Raw genomic sequence first — 21,036 nt, forward strand, 5'->3', positions numbered from 1 at the left:
TTAATTAACCCATTTAGTATAATATACCGTATATTCCGGCGTATAAGACGACTTTTTAACCCAGGAAAATCTTCACAAAAGTTGGGGGTCGTCTTATACGCCGGGTGTCGTCTTATACGCCGGAATATAGTATTTCTCCTGCTTGCAGCCTGGCCCGGCGTCCCCTCCCCTGAGGGGAATCCCCATTGCTCCTCCGTCCCCGCCATCTCCTGCGCGGCCTCCTCCGCCGCAAAATGGCGGCCGGGGCGGGGAGCAGCAGCAGCAGCCTCCCCGCATTCTTCTCCTCCGTGGTGGCCTTGCCTGCGCCGCCTCCCGCCGCCGCTGCTGCTCCTCCGCCCGCGGCTGCTCAGGCGAGCGACGGGGCCGCGGCGGCGGTGGCTGCTCCTCCTCGGGTGGCCAACAGCGGGCCGCTTTCGTTGTTCTCGCCACCGCAGGCCGCGCCGGCGCCTCCGCTGATGCACAACCACCGGGCGGTGGCAGCAGCAGCAGCAGCCTCCCCGCGTCCTTCTCCTCCGTGGCAGCCTCGCCTGCGCCGCCTCCCGCCGCTGCTGCTGCTCCTCCGCCCGCGGCTGCTCAGGCGAGCGACGGGGCCGCGGCCACGGTGGCTGCTCCTCCTCGGGCGGCCAACGGCGGGCCGCTTTCGCTGCTCTTGCCGCCGCAGGCCGCGCCGGCGCCTCCGCTGGCGCACAACCACCGGGCGGCGGCAGCAGCAGCGGGAGGCGGCAGAGGCGGAAACCCGCTGCCGACAGCTGCCCCTGCGGCCTCCTCCTCGGCGCCCTCCACTGCCGCCGCTGCCTCCGGCCTGCTGGCGCCACGGGAGCCAGCCTACAACTGGCAGGCGATGAAGCCGACGGTGCAGGAGCGCTTCGCCTTCCTCTTCAAGAACGAGGTGCTCAGCGACATCCACTTCTTGGTGGGCAAAGGTCGGTGCGGGCTATGGGGCGAGGGGGTGCTGGCCACGCAGGGAACAAAGGGGAGAGGGACGCTGGCTTTTTAAACAGGGATCAGGGTCTTTCTTGCGGCTGGGGGCAGGTTGCTATGGGGGCAAGCGGGTTGAAGAGTTGTGGCTGTGGTTGGGGGGCTGTTATTCCGGCGTATAAGATGACTTTTTAACCCAGGAAAATCTTCTCAAAAGTTGGGGGTCGTCTTATACGCCCAGTCGTCTTATACGCCGGAATATACGGTAATTGCTTACTGCCTGGAAGCAAGCATATTTTGAGCGGTTCATTCAGAACAAAGTGCAGAAATTAGTTATTTTAATTGTAATAGTAATTTCAGTTTCCTCTAGAGTGAGTGCCATCATTTCAGTTAGAGATTAGTTAAAAAAAACTTGAGACTGCCTAATTACCGTATATTCCGGTGTATAAGACGACTGGGCGTATAAGACGACCCCCAACTTTTGAGAAGATTTTCCTGGGTTAAAAAGTCATCTTATACGCCGGAATAACAGCCCCCCAACCACAGCCACAACTCTTCAACCCGCTTGCCCCCATAGCAACCTGCCCCCAGCCGCAAGAAAGACCCTGATCCCCGTTTAAAAAGCCAGCGTCCCTCTCCCCTTTCTTCCCTGCGTGGCCAGCGCCCCCTCGCCCCATAGCCCGCACCGACCTTTGCCCACCAAGAAGTGGATGTCGCTGAGCACCTCGTTCTTGAAGAGGAAGGCGAAGCGCTCCTGCACCGTCGGCTTCGTCGCCTGCCAGTTGTTGGCCAGCTCCCACGGCGCCAGCAGGCCGGAGGCAGCGGCGGCGGTGGAGGCCGCCGAGGAGGAGGCCGCAGGGGCAGCTGTCGGCAGCGGGTTCCCGCCTCCGCCGCCTCCCGCTGCTGCTGCCGCCGCCCGGTGGTTGTGCATCAGCGGAGGTGCCGGCGCGGCCTGCGGCGGCAAGAGCAGCGAAAGCGGCCCGCCGTTGGCCGCCCGAGGAGGAGCAGCCGCCGTGGCCGTGGCCCCGTCGCTCGCCTGAGCAGCCGCGGGCGGAGGAGCAGTAGCAGCGGCGGGAGGCGGCGCAGGCGAGGCCGCCACGGAGGAGAAGGACGCGGGGAGGCTGCTGCTGCTGCTGCCGCCACCCGGTGGTTGTGCGTCGGCGGAGGCGCCGGCGCGGCCTGCGGCGGCGAGAACAATGAAAGCGGCCCGCCATTGGCCGCCCGAGGAGGAGCAGCCACCGCCGCCGTGGCCCCGTCGCTCGCCTGAGCAGCCGCGGGCGGAGGAGCAGCAGCGGCGGCGGGAGGCGGCGCAGGCGAGGCCGCCACGGAGGAGAAGGACGCGGGGAGGCTGCTGCTGCTGCTCCCCGCCCCGGCTGCCATTTTGCGGCGGAGGAGGCCGCGCAAGAGATGGCAGGGACGGAGGAGCAATGGGGATTCCCCTCAGGGGAGGGGACGCAGGGCCAGGCTGCAAGCAGGAGAAATACTATATTCCGGCGTATAAGACGACACCCGGCGTATAAGACGACACCCAACTTTTGTGAAGATTTTCCTGGGTTAAAAAGTCGTCTTATACGCCGGAATATACGGTAATTAAGATAATTTCTTAGCAAAAATAATGCTACTATCACAAGTGATTTGATAATTTATTCTTTTTTTCAGCAGGGAAATTATATTTTCATCATCCCACCCAGCTAATGGGCTCCCAACAGGTGCCTTTGGTAACCCAAATTCCATTTTCATCTTGGATGAACGTGTACAGCTAACCACGGGCCTACAGACGCAAGAGAGACATTTGTTTCTCTTCAGTGATATGTTACTCATTGCCAAGTCCAAGTAAGTGCAAGTTCAGATTTTATTCACAAGGCTGTTGGTTAAGTCTAAGAGTTGCTCAGGTTTAGGTTACTGGTCCAAGTGCCCATACAGTCATGGGGACATTCCTTGAGTGTGGCCCATTTGCAGCCTTTCTTTCTTTTTTATTTATTATTTATTACATTTATATCCCACCTTTCTTTTCATGATAGAAACCCAAGGCGGCTTACAGATGGTTCCCAGGCGGTCTCCCATCCAGGCGCTGACCAGACCTGACCCTGCTTAGGGAGCTGGCCTTATGTGCCTTCAGACCATAGCCTGGGACCTTTTTTTAAAAAAAGAGTTCCCCATTTCAATTGGTAGCCAATGTTGTGCCCTCCAGATGTTGCTGGACTACAATTCCTATCACCCCTTCCTGCTGGCCATATTGGCGGGGAATGATGGAGTGCTGAAGCCCAACAGCATCTAGAAGGTGCCAGGTTAGATGGATGGCAGAGGGGAGGTTGAGTAAATAGTATGTTGAAACCAGGGGTGCTTCCAGCTGAGTGTTTATTGTGTGGAGTTGGTGCTGTTCATGCATGCAAGTTGTTTGGGTTTTTTTGCAAGATCCACACAGTGACCTCATCCACATCACACCTTTATTCTACTTTAAACAGTCATGGCTTCCCCCAAAGAATCCTGGGAAGTGTAGTTTGTGAAGGGGGCTAGGAGACGTCTATTCCCCACACAGAGCTACCCAGAGTGGTTTAACAGTCAGTCCCTCTTCCCAGAGAACTCAGAGAATTGTAGCTCTATGAGGAGGGAAAAGTCTCCCTTCACAAACTACACATCCCAGGATTCTTTGGGGGAAGCCATGGCATAAAGAAGATGGCGACTTAGGAGGATGTTAATTCGTTCGAACTCTCTCCAGATAACTGAACTAAACTCCTTATTAATGCCTAAAACTGCCTAATTACTTCAAGGTCTACACAGTATTATTATGTGCTTCGGATGTTTGCTTTTATCTGCTGATTACTCCCTGTTCTCTGGCTATTCCCTGCACTATGCACGCTCTATAATCAACCGAGAAACAACAGACCCCGTGCTTGGAGCTTATTTCCTAACTGTAAGTAAGCAAAAACGTGAAGCTTATCTATGAGACTATTTAAATTTAATTTATCCATTCTACAGTGATCAAGCCAACAAAATAATATACTAATTCAAACTAAACTGTGATGGTTCTCACTAGAAATGCCTGCAAAATGCTGGGTATCTCCCCCACACCGGAAGCTTTATCAACTAATTTTCAAAAAACTTCTCACAATCACAAGCAGATGGAGATTACACAGTATTATAAAGTAAAAAACAGCAAAGTGGGAAGGAAAGAAAGTAATGAAATATTAACATAAAACTTACATGCTTCCCCCAGAGGTGGGACGAATGGGAACATCCTTGATATTTCTTTAAGCAACACAGAAATATTAGCCTCCAAGTGGGAGGACTCATCCTGTCCTAACTTAGCCGAAGAGCTAAAATGGGCTGAGCAAAATGACTCCTTTATCCCTTTCTCGGACCCATATCTGACAGACTTTCCAATCAACTTATCTACATCCAGCTCTATGCCCCCACTTGAATCATCTTACAGTGAGGTAACACCTGAATGACAATCTATTAAAAGCATAGGAACTTTAACACCATCTTTGCCATCTTCGTCAAAAACAAACTCAAATTCACATACAGATTACAACTTTTATGACCTTATCAAACTTAACAATGTTTCACATAATGAGCAAAGAGAACCTGATATTCCTGAACTGCCTAAATTTCAAGAAGGACCTAAATCTCACACAACACATGATAACAATGAGACGAACACAACAATGACCAAATGGATCTCAGCATCTACGCAATATTTCTCTCAAATTGTTACATATGTTACCCAATTAAGTCCTCTGTTAACAACATTGAGCTCACTAAAAAAATAGATTCTCAAACCAGCTCATTAAATGTTGACTCTATAAACAGCTCACTAAAAGCTGATTTTATAAATAGATCGCAAGCTACTCAAACTAGGACAAAAGACTGGAAACTGTCTTTAAAGAACAAGACTAATATGAATTCTCAAATAACCCAACAAAAGAAAAAAAAGCAAGAACACAAAAAACTACAAATTAACAAGGAAGTCCCACATGAACTTCAAGAAATTATACAAACTATTAGATCTGCCACGACGAGTTTCAAAAAAGAAGGAAAAGAAAAAGAAAAACAAAAAGAAAAAGGAACTGCCGGAAAGGAGCTCTACCAGGAAGTACGAGAACTTGAACTCCCTCGAGAGCCAAACACTGCTTCACTAATCCAAAACTCATTCCAAGAGATCACAACCCAGAAGACATCAAAGTTGACTTATAATGAACCTTATAAGGAACTTCACCATATCCAAACCCAACATAAAAATAATAAGACAATGACATCAAACCAAACTCAGAATCGATACTGGGAACTAGTTCTAAACCCAAGAAAGTTAGTACTTCTGAACTTCCCTAAAGCCAAGGGATGGCTTTCTCAGAGGGAACGCAAATGGCACCTATGTGAACTTCTTGAGGAAATAATCCCCGGCATCATTAATATAAACTCAATCTCATCGGTAGAATACCTTTTTTATAACTATGTTACAGCCAGAGCAATTATTACCTTTCATGATATAAGGAATGCATATCTTCTTTATACTTTTATTTTTTTTTTTTTTTCAATAATTTTTATTCAGATTTTCATAAAACATACAAGACAAAATCATAAAACATTCAAAGACAAAAAACAAAATCAAAAAAAATTAAACAAAAAGAAAAAAAGAAAAAAAAAAACAAAAAGAAAAAATAAAGAGTAAAATATTGACTTCCCATTTGTCAAAGATCAAATCAGTTATAAGTCTATAATATATAACAATCCTGTCTCTTAAGTCATATTATAAAATCACTTTCCTCCAGTAGTTATCTTACTTAATCATCAAATCTCATAAACATTACTTTATTCTTTCCACAAAAAGTCAAAGAGAGGTTTCAATTCTTTAAGAAATATATCTATCAATTTTTTTTTCCAGATAAGCATATCGATTAATCCATCTCATTACTAATTATGATAATCTTATTGTCATAACCATAGTCAAAATAAACATTTCAATTAATCCATCACATCAGAATCTGTTAGGTTCAATAATTTCAGTAGCCATTGTTCTATTATCTCTATTAGTTCCATTTTCCATCTTCCATCTTCAGTAGTCTTGTTAAGTCCAGTAATTTCAATATCCAATCTTCCATTATCAGTATTCCATAATAATCTTGCTGTCAAAGCCATAGTCATATAGTAAGAGTCTGATGGGAATTACCTCTATCCCAAATATTTTCTTGCCATCCATTCTGAATAGGTTGCTGAAATACTGCTGTAAAATCATATCTCTGTTCTTTTTTTCAAAATGCACTGGGTCATCTCTTAAAAGTTTTTCCATTGTCACATGGCTGCAGTTAATTCCATAGATTTTCTCTATATTGGGCTCCATCACATCATTCCAGTCCAGAAGATTATCCATGCCATTGATAACTTTATCTCTAGAATCTTCATTCATTTCTTCAGAGATAACATTGAGTTCCAAACAATAGATTTTATTTCTAAAATCCATAGACTCCAAATCTTGTTCCTGTTCCACGTTGGTTCCAATCTCCGGGATCTCCTCTCTCACAGGGACCCCTATTCCAGTCTCCAGGGTCTCCTCTCTCACAGGGACCCCTGTTCCAATCTCCGGGGTCTCCTCTCTCACAGGGACCCCTTCCAGGGTCACCTCTCTCACAGGGACCCTTATATCTTTAATCTCCTGCTTCATTTTACTCAATTCAATTTTCGTTATCTCAATCTCATCCATTATTTTCTGAAACATAGTTATTTCCAGATTTTCAGCCACTTTCTTAATTGCCATTTTAAAAGAAAAATATAGGAAAACCACTTCTTATTTCAGCAACAATTGGGTTAATACTCCAAACTTGGTGACATCACAGTATAAACAGTGCAGACAGCCTTATCTCTCCAATAGTTAAGTAAACAAAATGCAGTTCCCAGGATCGAAACAATTAATGGCAATCGTCAAGAAACAGATTCGTCAAAATAAAATAGACCAAAAAGAGAGTAGTCTCAAAACAGTATAATATTTTTCAAAATAAAAATCTGGAATAGAAATCCCTCTTCTGTGTATATCTTTAGAATGCAAATCCAGGACAGCTTTTTGCAACAAAAACAGAGATAAGCTATTAATTAGTGCGTAGCAGAGAGAAGTTACGGCTCCCCAGTGAGATGTCAAAAACCGATCAATCTGGCAAATCTCTTTTAAACAGCAACAATTTAAGTCAAGTAAAAGAAAAATATAGAAAGAAGGGTGCTTGCCTGTTAGTGCGTTCTCTCTTAGAAGATAAGGTGAACGTTCGCTTTATCAGATAGAGCTTGCTGTTGAAAATCCGTCCCACCTTCGTCGGCTGGACCTCGTCCCATAAATTAATGAGATCTGGTCGTCCCAACAAAAATAGGCTTTGAGGTTAATCTCTTCGTTTCTCCCTACCCGGGAGAAGTTTAATCAGTCAAAGAAAAAAGAAAAAACTGACTGATATATCTGAATAAGCTTCTTTTGAGGCAGGAGCCCGTCTCAAAAGCAGGCACAGGCTAAGTCACCCTTCCCGGAAGTCCATCTTCTTTATACTTTTAAAGAGATACTTGCCTCCAGCCACCTATGGGTTACACGATACTTCGAAAATTACGCAACACCGCAAAGTCTTCTTAAAACTGCTCCGTCTTATCCGAATTTATCTAACCATTTACAATCAATGACAAACTCTTGACGAAAGGAGAAGGACTCCAATTCCCTTATGGATCAAGAAAATCAACACCCAATATTGAAACTTCCGGAAGAACAGCTGCTTCTTGACCTATATCCTGACCTCAACCCTAATGAACAACTTGAGACTATTAACAGACTGAAAGATCTACTACAGTCTTTAGAGAATACAAAGAAGCTAACTTCACCACTTGAAACACAGAAAACCTTAACACCGTTAAACATATTGGATAAATTATCTTTAACACAAGATTTGACTGAATCACAACTAATACATAATGAGCTTTCCAACTTATCTCTATCAACTAATACCTTACAACTTACATCGAGATCTCTAAAGGACTCCGCAACTTCCCGACTACACTCTTCCAAAGTCATTGAAAACGAGCAAGGAGGGAATACGACACGCCAATTCCCAACTAGTCATTTTTCATCTAATTGACTGGAATACAACCCAAGAGCAAAAGAACTAAACTTACTTTCATGGAATATTGCTGGATGGAATAATAACTCTATTAATCAGGACACGATATCTCCTCTCATGATATAATATCACTTCAGGAAACCTGGTCCTTGACTGAACCAATCCTTGATGGTTTTACATCTTATCATCTCCAAGCAACTCCTAGTGACAGGGGCGGCAGACCCAAAGGAGGAATCTGTACTTTTATTTCAACTTCTTTAAAAGTTGAAACTACAATTGCTGGGACTTTTAAAGACTTAGCCATTGCTCTTATTTGAAAATTTCCTAAAACTTCACTGATACTAATTAATGTATATTTATCCCCCACACGTAGTAATAATATAATCAGCAAAAGGATTTCTTTATTTGAAGCTTTTATTACTAAGTTAACGACTGAAAATCCAGAAAAAAAACTGATTCTACATGGGGATTTTAATGCCCGAATTGGTAACTCAGATGCAGCACTATTCCAAAAATATCATCAATTACCTCTGCTTTCAATGGAGATTATTAAGATACCCCCTCGCTCCTCTAAGGACAATGTTACAAACTATGCAGGATTGTTATTAATGAAAATGTGTATAGAAGCTAATTTAATATTGCTAAATGGTCGAACTAAGGGAGATACTCCAGGGAAACTTACTTATTATTTATTCAATGGTTCATCCCAAATTGATTTTGTTTTTGTCTCAATAGATTACTACTCCTTGATAAACAAATTCTACATCGAAAACCGTCGAGAAAGTGATCATCTACCAACCATTACTAAATTTAATCCTAATGTAACGGACTTCCACTTCTCTAATAGAACATTTGCTAGTAATGAGATAGAAATCTGTACAACTAGGGTTAAATGGCTACCAAGGTTGTGTGATGAGATATCTAACCTATTAACTTCCCCGACCATTAATAAAATTAAAGATGAACTATTAGAACCCAATTCTACAACTGATACACTTCGTATTTTCCAACTACTTATGACAAAATTACAAACGACTATCATAAACACATCATGCCCTTATCCCATTAACCATTGCTTAAGATCTAAGATATGGTTTGACAGCGAATGTGTAACAGTCAACCGTCAAATGAGAGATACTTACCGGAAAGCTAGTGCCACAGGGACTCATGAAGATTTACATGCATACTGTAAAATAAAGAAAAAATATAAATTATTAATTAAGAATAAAAAACAGCAAGACAGAAATAATGCTTGGAAAAAACTATTTGAAGCTGCTAATCAAAATAACACCAGTATTTTTTGGCGTTTAGTTACATCTTATTGGCCAAAATCTCAAAATCGCAATTCCATAAATATACCAGCATCTGTCTGGGAATCATATTTCTACAATTTATACTTGGACCAAATTGACCTAAATCCATCACTTTATCCAGCAAATGAGTCCTTACAGAAGTGGCCCCCAGTTTCCAAACAGGAAATAGTTTATTTGATCTCTAAACTGAGGTCTAACAAAGCCCCTGGACCAGACAACATTCCCCCAGAGGTTTTTAAAACGAATGTAAACTGGTGGGCTCCCGTTCTGGCTTCATTGTTCACATATATCGATTCTACATTAACGATACCAAAAGATTGGGGATTGGCTACAATTGTACCTATCTATAAAAAAGGTTCGGTAAATGATCCATCTAACTATAGACCGATTAGCTTACTGAACATAATCAGTAAACTATATGCAGCCCATCTCCATATTAAATTACATGATTGGATCGAACAGAACAATATTTTAGTGGATGAACAAGCTGGGTTTCCACCGAAAAGATCAATATTTGATCATATACTTGTGCTCCAACACTTAATTGATAAATATGCAGCTAGAAAAGGAGGAACCCTTTATGCAGCATTCATAGACCTGAAGGCAGCATTTGATTCAATATCCCGCCCTCGTCTCTGGTCAAAGCTAAACCACTTAGGCATGGATAATCGCCTTATTACCTTAATACAGGGCCTCTATAACAATACTTTTATGCAAATAAGATGCAATACTAAAGGACACTTAACCAACCCTGTTCCAACATTTAAAGGGGTCAAACAGGGTTGTGTGTTAGCTCCAGTATTGTTTAATATATATATTAATGATATTGTACATAATCTTTCAACAGCAGCTACACACCCTCCCATATTAGCTAAGAAACAGAGAAACATCCTTCTATATGCAGACGACATTGCTCTAATATCGAGAACCCCAATCGATCTGAAGCGACTTCTTGCTAAATTAGCAACCTATTGTCAGATGGAGTCACTGACGATAAATTACCAAAAGACTAAAATAATAGCTTTCACCAGGAAAAAAACCAAACACCATTGGCAAATACAAGGAAATGAAATCGAACAAGTCAACTCCTTTAAATACTTGGGATATGTCATACAAATGTCAGGTAACTGTCACATGCATAACAAACTTATGATTTCCAATGCTAAGAGAACGATGAAAGCATTACTTGCTTTCTATTTCTCCACTGGCGGACAATCCTTTTTACCGGCCATTAAAATTTTTAATGCTAAAATAATAGCACAATTAATTTATGGCTCTCAGGTAAATAAGAATCTCAACTTTAAAGAGTTTGAAACGATTCAGACCACTTTCTTGAGATCGATAATGGCAATTCCAACATGTGTTTCCAACAATATTCTCAGATTGGAAGCTGGAGCACAATCAATTGAAACCAGAATATGGCTTTCAAGAATCAATGTTTGGCTAAAGCTTAACTTTAATCCCACTGGTTTTGCTCCAGATATTCTAAACGATAATTTTAAATCCTTATGGGCGGATCTCGTGGTAAATACACTTACAACGATAGGCTTTTCACCCCAACTTATCTTCACCATGGGATTTCAATCAGCTATAAGTAACATACGCCAACACTTGAAAGATATTGATCACCAACAACATTTGCTATTAATCAAAAACCAAAGACACAACTCCGCATTTTTTACCCCAATGCCATATCTATTAAGATTAGAAATACCCAAATACCGTAAAGCTTTCTCCCAGATTAGATTGGATGTTTTACCTTCGGCTGTCATGGAGGGCAGGTTCACTAAAACTCCATATAAAAATCGAGTATGTCCTTGTGGGGAAGATATACCTGAAAATAATATACATGTACTTTTTTATTGCCCCTTTTATAACTCTTTAAGGCATCAACTGATTATTTCCCTTCTATCTGCATCTCAACAAAAATCTGAATACCTTTGGTTGCAATATCTTCTAGATGACACATCTTCCACTATAACAACTCAAGTTGCAAAATATAGTGCTGCTGTTCAAAAACTTATATCCAATATTTTAAAAAGCTCTCCTAGCTGAATATATGTTTTAACAGGATGAATAATACTATGAAATACAATCTATCTGCATTATTTTAACTGATTTGTATTTAAAAAAAACTTTACTCTACGGGTTTTACTAAAATTGTTATCAATGTATAACTGTTACGTTTAACTTTCAATATGTCTTACTGACCACATGGTCGAATAAATTGTTTGATTTGATTTGATTTGATTTGGGGGAAGCCATGACTGTTTGAAGTGGAATAAAGGTCTGGTCTGGATGTTCATCAGCATCAAAATGACAGCCTATAGGTAAAGATGGCACATTGAATCAGGGTTTACCCTTTACATGGAAAAACTGACAAGTTTTTTTTTTTTTAAAAAATGAAATATTGCCAAAGCTTTGTTTGTGATATCTGAATGACCCATTTGCTGGATCATGCCAAATCTCAGCAGTTGATTTTATGATAATATTGTCATCTTTTAGGTTTTAATTATTTTAAAAAAATGTTTTCTGACATGGTGTTAGCTGCCTTGGGCACTTTGCAAAATGGAAAAGCAGCATAAAATGCACTATAGAATAAATAAATACAGTTAGTAAAATCCTGTTGAGGAGCACATACTGATTTTTTAATAGACCAAGTTTAAAATTAAATATTCAGATAGAAGTAGAACAGGAAGGGGACAGGATGACAGCAGTGGGGAGGGGTGTGTGTGGAATGAAAAACATTCTGCAATATTTAGCCAAATGAGCTTTGCTTGTCCTAAGTAAAAACACAAATAAGGTTGATGCCTCTTTTGTGAAATGCCAGACCTCTGAGGGACCAGGAGACTTGACACTATTAGGTGCTCCCAAGGCAAGATTTTAGTGGTGTATGTTGTGACTATTTTATTGTTGATTTTATTTGTTACAGTAATTCATATCTCACCATTCTGCAGAAAGTCACAAAGTGTACAATAAAGCAGCAAAAATGCAAAAATAAGCAGATAATTCACTATTTAAACAGCAGCAAATTAAACTTTGCAAATTACATATTAATTAAAATCATGCTGGAAGAAAACAGTTTTCACTGCCTACTGGGCAGGCCGGTGCCTTGACTTTTCTGTGACGTACAGAGGATGTTTCTGGCCTTAAATCTTGACCCCTTTCCTAGCATTTGAACTGGGGCTAAATTGAGAGAGATTATCACCTCTCTCACTTCCCTCATGAATTTGTGGAGCTCTCCTTGTAGAACAAAGAGTGTGAATTCTGTTGGAGTAAACAATTATTGCATGGTCATTTTAAGGGTATTTGGGGAATATCTCATGTACCTGTTTACCATGATGTAACTTCCTAATGGGTGGGGTTTAGTTACCTGACTTCCTTCTCCTTTGTTCTGGGGGATTTTTGAATATCTTCCATTGCTGATCTTCCTACCTTTGAGAGAGGCTGCATGGCAAGATGCTCTCTGCTGAGTGCATCAATACTAAAGACCAAGATGGACTGAGACTATTTTTCTTTCATCTAAGCTATAGAGCCTATGTTCCTCACATATGAGGTCATAAGTAAACATTCTTTTTCTTTTACCTAAAGGATTATGTCTGTTGTTATTTATATAGAGAAAGGTGGGGCTGGTTTATTCTCATTCTGCTGCTTGTATTTTTACAACTCTGCTAAGAAACAGGACCAACCAAATTAGTTCCTATTTCTGTGTGTATTTTTATAATACCGAACAGGCTATGTTGCCCAGAAATAGTTGAGAATTAAACCAGATTTTTCTGGTTTTATTTTAAGTATTTTTTGCGTGTTTTGTTTCCCCCTTTGCTCTGTATCAGGCACCAACTTTAGAAGAGACTATTTTTACTGCTGTTACTTCCTTGAGTTGTTTTTAGCACAACAAAAGCTCTTCTCAGACCAGGAAGCATGTATCAGCAAGGCAATAGAGGCTTTTCAAGGAGAATGCCTGAACTATCTGCTAATAATTTTGACCAGTGGAAGAGTAGAATCATGATTATTTTAGCGGCAGAGAAAGCTACTTGCTGTATTGAAAATCCTAAACCAGAAGAGGAAGATCCTGAACAAATAAGCATTTGGCAAGACAAAGATTCTCTTGCAAAAGTTATAATATTTGATTCTCTGAAGGATGGTCAGCTTGTTTATCTGAGTGACTGTAAAAGTGCCAAAGAGATGCTACAGAAACTTGAAACAGCTTTCGGATTTCAAAGCTTTAGATGCCAAACCATGTTGATTAAAGAGACAGTGAATTTAAAATTGCACACAAAGGAAAATTGTGAAAGACACATCACTTCCTTGTTGCTTATTTTTAACAAATTGAAATTGGCTGGACTTGATTTTAATGATCAACAGAAATTGGGTTTTCTTTTGAGATCTCTTGGAAAGAGATTTGATCCTTTTATTTCCTTTTTAAACCATGATCCCGGGATCCTGTTTGAACAAGCTGTTGCAAAATTGAGAGAAGAATGTGTGATTCAAAGAGACTTAAATGATAATGGATCAAATTACATGGCTAGCAGGGATAAAGGGAAGGGAAAAGCCACTCCCAAGAGCCAATCACAATGCTGTTTTTCATGTGGGAGGTGTGGTCACCTGGCTAGGGACTGTGACTCACCCAAAAGCTCAACAGCCAATGGCAGCTCTCCCAATTTTAAACAAAGAGAACAAAGGCAGCATGCTTCATTTAAGGGTAAGCAGGCACCTCAGAGAGAGGGATCCAAAGGAAGAAATTTCCTTTTAACGCACAAAGGTCTTGTGGCAAATAATTACAAACAAAAATCAAACAATTGGGTTTTAGACAGTGGATGTACAAACCACAGTTGTTATAATGAAAATTTATTTGATGAAATAAACAGTGATACCGAAGGAAGAATCCAGACTGCCAATGGTCAATATATGAACATTAATGGATCTGGATCCATTGCGCTTAGGTGCAAGGTATCCGATCAAACCATAGTAAATGTGGCAGATCATGTTTTATATGTCCTACACTTAAATTGCAATATGCTGAGCGTCTCAGCTTTAGACGAGAAAGGATTTGCAATACATTTCCAGGATGGAAAGTGTACAGTGACCAAAGATGATGAATTGCTTGCACTAGCTTATGAAAATGATGGTGTTTATGAACTGAGTCTTACAGCTGAACAAGCAAACACAGCCATGGCAGACAAGGAAGAGACCAGCCTAGAACTTTGGCACAGGCAGCTGGGACATCGTGATCCAAAGGTGATCCTACAGCTACAAAAGCAGAACCTTGCCACAGGTATCAAGGTAAATCAACAGAACCATGATAAAGCAAGCAGGTGCATAAATTGCATTGAGGAAAAAGGTGTTAGGCCCTCATTTCCACCAAGGACTGAAAAGAGAAGCACCAGGTGCAAGGTCTCATACACAGTGACCTCTGTGGACCATTTAATGTACCCTCACTTGGGCAGAATAGATATGTTCTAATTTTTGTGGATGATTTTTCAAGGTACTGTGTGACTTACTTATTGAAGGACAAGAGTCAAATGCATGAGATGCTGAAGAAATACATCTCCATGGTGAGCACAAAGTTTGAAAGGAGGCCGAAATCTCTACAGACGGACAATAGTGGTGAGTTTATATCGCACCAAACACAAAGTTTCCTGGAAGAACAAGGCATTTTGCACAGGAGGACATTTTGCACACACATACTCCAGAGCAGAATGGGATTTCTGAAAGGAGACTTAGATCTCTTCTAGAAATGACAAAATGCATGCTTGCTGACGCTGATCTACCCAAAAGGCTGTGGGATGACACGATCATGGCTGCACCATATATCCAGAACAGATTGCCAACCAAGGGCACACCCCATTTCAATTGTGGCATGGCAGGATTCCAAACTTGGCACATATCAGAGTGTTTGGAAGCATTGCTTTTGCCTACATAGCAAAACAAAAGAGGCAGAAGCTAGATGCTAGAACAGAACAGATTATTTTGATAGGATATGCTTCTGGTAGCAAAGGCTACAGAGTTATGAACCCAAAGACAGGTGAAGTCAGCACAAGACACGTTGTCTACTTCGATGAACGAAGCAGAACTGACAAAAGAGGGACTGTGCTCTCAGAAGAGCAAGGACACCACGTCCAATCTCTTACAGATATTCCAGTACCCACATACGAAATACCAGTGACATCACAGATATCTGCACAACCTGATCCAAACCTTAAACAAGAGGAAGAGGCAGAGATTGCAGAAAGTGATGATGAGGCTGAGAGAGGTACAGACGCAGATGAGAATGATGAGATGACTGGACTGGAAGATGCTGCAGAGCTAGACCAGATCCCAGAACAAGCTCCCAGATCCTCATCGCAAACCAACAAAGGTGTACCACCTCTATGCCTGTTCTACCTCGCAAGGTCGGCGCTACCCAGACAACCATCAACTTGGGAGGAGATCAAGCAGATGCCAGCATCTGAGGGCGCTCAGTGGAGAAAAGCCGCTCAGGAGGAGATGGATGCACTGCACAAGAATAAGACTTGGACTCTGACAGAACTTCCACCAGGCAAGAAAGCCATAGGATGCAGATGGGTCTTCAAGGTTGTCATGGCCCCGTCAGAGGACTCATCAGACGAGGATGACTCAGGAGTAACAGCAGCAGACCCAGAAGGAGAAACGGAGGAAACTCCTGAGAACCCAGCTCCTTCTCCCCCTCAGCTGCAGAGCACCCCAGACACAGCTGAAGCCCTTCAGCCAGACGCAGGCAGTGAACAGGATACTCCCCCTCACCTGCAGAATGCAGACAGCAGAAGGTCAGGCAGAAGAGGGGCAGGCCTGTCCACTTAAGACCAAAACGCTGATGGCTCACACCTGCTGACAAACCTGCTCCTTAAAAGACAAACCTTGGCTTCAGCTTGTTGCTGACTACAATGTCAGGCATGGTTTCGTGTGTTTCCAGATTCCCTGAACCTTATCATGGACTGACCCCCTGGCAATTGAACCCGGACCTCTACTGACCTCGCTTCTGGACTTCTGGCTTGGCACTTAAGCTTGGAAAGGGCCTTGCCCTTATCACGCTTCATCCTTGTTAGCCTGGCAGATTTACGACCAAGCTGCCAGCTAAGGACTTTCCCGCCCTGGTAAATACCCAGGAATTTCCAGCCCCCACCGGCACTGCTGTCTCGGTGCAGAGCTGACAAAGGTGAAGCAAGATGCAGGAGGAGAAATTGAACGCTACAAGGCAAGACTAGTTGCCAAAGGTTTCCTGCAGAAATATGGAGAGGACTATGATGCTACTTTTGCTCCTATTGTCCAACACAGCACAATAAGAATGCTACTAAGTGTGGCAGCCTCCAAGCAGATGCACGTCAGACACCTCAATGTCAAGACTGCCTTTCTGCATGGAGAAATAACAGAGGAGTTGTACATGCAGCAACCTCCAGGTTTCGTGAACCAGAAGCAAGCACATCTTGTATGCAAGCTTAAAAAGGGCCTGTATGGACTCAAGCAAGCTGCAAGGGCCTGGAACGAGAAACTGGATAAATGCTCAAGGAGCTAGGCTTCAAGCAAGGTGATGTATACCAATGCCTGTACACCAGAAGCAAAGATGGACATTTGACATATATTCTGATTTATGTCAATGACTTGATCGTGGAGACTCAAAGAGATCAAGACTACAGAGAAGTTGTACATCATTTGAACAAAGAAGTTGAAATCAAAGAGCTAGGCACTGCAACATTAGGCGTCCAGATTGAAAGGGAAGCAGATGGCTCCTACCTACTCAACCAAAAACAAAAGATTGTTGATCTTTTAGAGACTCTAAAACTCAAGGATGCCTATCCTGTAGCAACGCCTATGGCAACAGACTTTCTTAAAGACAATGCCAGATGATGGAAGACAACCAAAGTTGTATTAGATTTTCTCAGACTGAGAGAATCACTCCACGTACTAAACATATAGCTGTAAAATACCATATTGTACATGAGTTGACAGAGAAAGGATTCATCAAGATGAACTACTGTCCAACTGCAGAGATGACAGCTGACATCTTGACAAAGCCATTACCAAGAGACTGTTTCCAGAGACTTCGTGTCAAAATGGGCTTGTTAGATTAATGCATGCAAATTCGAGGAGTGTTGGAGTAAACAAATATTGCATGGTCACTTTAAGGGATATTTGGGGAATATCCCATGTACCTGTTTACCATGATGTAACTTCCTAATGGGTGGGGTTTAGTTACCTGACTTCCTTCTCCTTTGTCCTGGGGGATTTTTGAATATCCTCCATTGCTGATCTTCCTACCTTTGAGAGAGGCTGCATGGCAAGATGCTCTCTGCTGAGTGCATCAATACTAAAGACCAAGATGGACTGAGACTATTTTTCTTTCATCTAAGCTATAGAGCCTATGTTCCTCACATATGAGGTCATAAGTAAACATTCTTTTTCTTTTACCTAAAGGATTATGTCTGTTGTTATTTATATAGAGAAAGGTAGGGCTGGTTTATTCTCATTCTGCTGCTTGTATTTTTACAACTCTGCTAAGAAATAGGACCAACCAAATCAGTTCCTATTTCTGTGTGTATTTTTATAATACTGAACAATTCATCAATGAATGTGTGCTGGGGAGGGGAAATCTGCCTATTTTCTCAGTTATCCAATTTTAAGTTCAGTCCTCTACATTTCCACATCAGTTTCCAATTTTTCTAAAGTCATAAAACTCCATCAACCTTTTAGTGTGACTTCTCCTAATATACACATTTTGTAAGCAATTTTTACAAGCAGTTCCCCCTAATGTAATGCATTTTGTATGTTATTTTCACTGGCTGCTTTCAGACATGAAGCTTATTGTGTAAATTTGATGGATTAAAATGGTAGCACTTCTGTCCCGATCTCTACAATTCCTTTCATACTGCAGTTGTGTGAAGGAGCAGTAGAATTTTCAGCCAATAGGCTGCCCCTTCACGCAACTGTCTTTCACACAGTTGTAATGAACGTCCCTCACCCATTATACACATGCATCCTGTAGTCCCCCACTCACTGTGCAGGAGGTCTAAGAGCTCATCCCATCGCCATGCAACCCCTCTCCATTTAGCATCTGACATACATACATACTTGTTTTTTTTATCATTAATTTTTATTCAAATTTTTCATACATACATACTTGTATAGACACAGGGGTGTGTGTGGGAAATGCAACTGCTAGCCACGCTTACACTGGAATACCAGTAAAAATTTTATCAGACAAAAAAAGTGCATGCCTAAAGGACAGGAACGCACTGCATGCTGGGATGCTTGCAATTTTCTGGGTTCCCAGCCTTGCAAACGGATTATTTCTGGTATTATTTATCATGAAAATTAGTGCTAAACTTGCACTATATTGCACTAGCTTGTACGTCAGGTGAAAGATCAAATATAATGCACAAATTACCAGGTAAGAAATTGTAAGAATAATGGAATAAAGTGCAGTGTGAAAGCAGCCACTAATATATGCATTTACACACTTTCCATTACTATATTTATTTGTATATACATTATTTTGTTGGAGAACTGCGTCACAAAATCTGGAGAAGTGCAAATTTTGAAGAATGACTGTGTTTTGGTTCACACATTTCAGGCAGTGCAAATTAGGAAAATTCACCTTTAAATGAGAACTGAATCGAATTTCTTCCCCATCTGTAAGTGTGGTCCAACAGTGGTTATAATTTAGGAAAAGTGAAGATCTATAATGAGGAGATGTGTGGTCGGGATGCACAATGAGTCACATCACAAAGAAGCACACCAAGTATCTTTCTCTTGCCAACATGCTTAACACAACCTCTCCCTTGCTTGGCATCCAGGTCTTCCTCGAGCTTGAAACTGAAAAAGCAGGTGCACCTGAGTGAGGTGTGGACAGGCTCCTGTCTCAGTGAAGTGTCAGAGAAAAAGATGAGCCCTGAGACTTCCTTTGTGATTGGCTGGCCCACCATCAACTATGTTGTCACTTACAGGTAAAAACACATTGTGGTCTAAAATCTGTTGGTTCCCCTCAAAATTCCTCTCCCTTGACTCTCCAATCTCACCTCAGGTTTTACTTAGTCAAAATCCAATGACCACATGTGGATGTACAGAGTGACCTCCACGCTGCTCACTAAGAATATTTGCCAACCTTACTTTATTTTGCTAATTTGTTTACAGTTATTTCCTGCCCTCCCACAAAGATTTGCACCCAAAGCGGCTCACAAGAACTTTAAACAACAGACTATGTAACTAATCAACAAAACAAAATCAGGTCAAGAGCACCATATCAAAACTACAATTGAAACAATAAAAAAGAGGCAACAACATCAAGGTGAAACAGTCTTAACATGGCAGCTCCTTAAGGACTGAAGACCTGTTTGACTTCCTTTGAAATGGCTGAGATATCTTGCCTGAGGAGAACCCCCAAATTCAACTCCCCTTTTTATTTATTTATTATTGATTTTATCCATAGAAACATACAAAGAACATGACTTAAAACATAAGTAAAATTCTGAACTGGCATAGTAAAAATCACGCAGGAATTACTCTCCGCAAAGTACCCAACTGTACATGGCCTTCATCTGAACACAGGCTCACATAGTACAGTGGCGGGATTTGCTACCACAAGACATGTCGATGTTCACCAACTTGGAGGGCTTTAAAAGGGGTTTAGACTAATTCATAGATTATAAGGCTACTAATAGCTACTGGCCATGACAGTTATGTTCTGCCTCCACTGTTGGAGGGAGCATGAATCACAAGTGTAGAGAGTGGTGGTGTGCTCCGGTTTTGCTTGTGACTTTCCCATAGACATCTGGGTGGCCATTAGCATTGCCAAGTCTCCGTTTTTGGGGGTGTCTTCCCTGGTCTGCTGGTGAGTCACCCCAATCTCTGGTTTTCTGGTTGGCTGCTCAACCGTGCATGCATGTTTTGGCCGCCCAGCTGTGCATGTTCCACCACCTGTTGCCACTTACAACCACTGCTGTGGCCACAAGCAATCCCTGGAGTCCAGGGACTGGGAAGACTCTGGGAAAAGGAGGTTTAAGCCTGTTGACCCACTACCCAACTTAGGAGCTGGCTGCATCCCATCAGGGTGTGAGAACAAGTTCCTCCTCCCCCCAATGGGATGCAGTCAGCTCCAAGAGCCTGCTCCGTGACATCAGTAGCACCTACCCCTGACATTTCAGGGTTAGGGATGCTTCTGACCTGGCAACCCTCATGGCCGTTGTGAGAACAGGATGCTGGACTAGATGGGCCTTTGGCCTTATCCAGCTGTAGGACTCTTCTTATGGTCTTATTTCAGAAAAGAAATGTATTTCAGTCATTCAGTCACTATTCATTCCTGCCTCAGCAAACAAAGTGTGCCAGTTACCTGCTGCCATAATTTACCTGGGCACTATCTGAAATACCTTCCTTGATGACAGCCAAGGATATGAACTCTTGTTTCTCATCTCATCTGGAAATTAAGCTCCTGTTGGCTATTTGGGCCCTTTTAGGAGACTTCCATCAACTTTCCTCTGCTGTCATTGCAGGATCCTTGACTGACTGACTGACTGAAGTCTCTTGACCTTTACCGTCAATATATGTTTGTGCAAACCTTGGCATGGTTCCGTTTCCTCAGAGTCAGATGCTGCCAGGGAAATGGTTTCTAAGAATTGCGAGGCATGGAAAGCGGGAGAAGCAAACGATTGATGAAAGGCCATTGCCAAATGTGGAAGGCCGAACCTTGCCAGGCAACTGAGCTCAAGAAC

At 42.2% G+C, this 21,036-nt stretch overlaps 1 protein-coding gene across 3 annotated transcripts in view; it reads left to right on the forward strand.

Moving 5' to 3' along the window:
• Positions 1-21,036, forward strand: part of LOC133371346 (rho GTPase-activating protein 20-like) — a 111,539-nt gene that overhangs the window by 48,267 nt on the left and 42,236 nt on the right. For 2 of the 3 annotated variants that reach the window (XM_061598667.1, XM_061598670.1), the window contains exons 3-4: positions 2,578-2,751; positions 19,126-19,275. In XM_061598667.1, the coding sequence (XP_061454651.1) occupies positions 2,578-2,751; positions 19,126-19,275 (324 nt within the window). The remainder of the gene's footprint in view (positions 1-2,577; positions 2,752-19,125; positions 19,276-21,036) is intronic. The other variant, XM_061598668.1, reaches the window with a different exon arrangement.

The sequence above is a fragment of the Rhineura floridana genome, chromosome 16, assembly GCF_030035675.1.
Source record: "Rhineura floridana isolate rRhiFlo1 chromosome 16, rRhiFlo1.hap2, whole genome shotgun sequence".
Taxonomy (NCBI): Eukaryota; Metazoa; Chordata; class Lepidosauria; order Squamata; family Rhineuridae; genus Rhineura; species Rhineura floridana.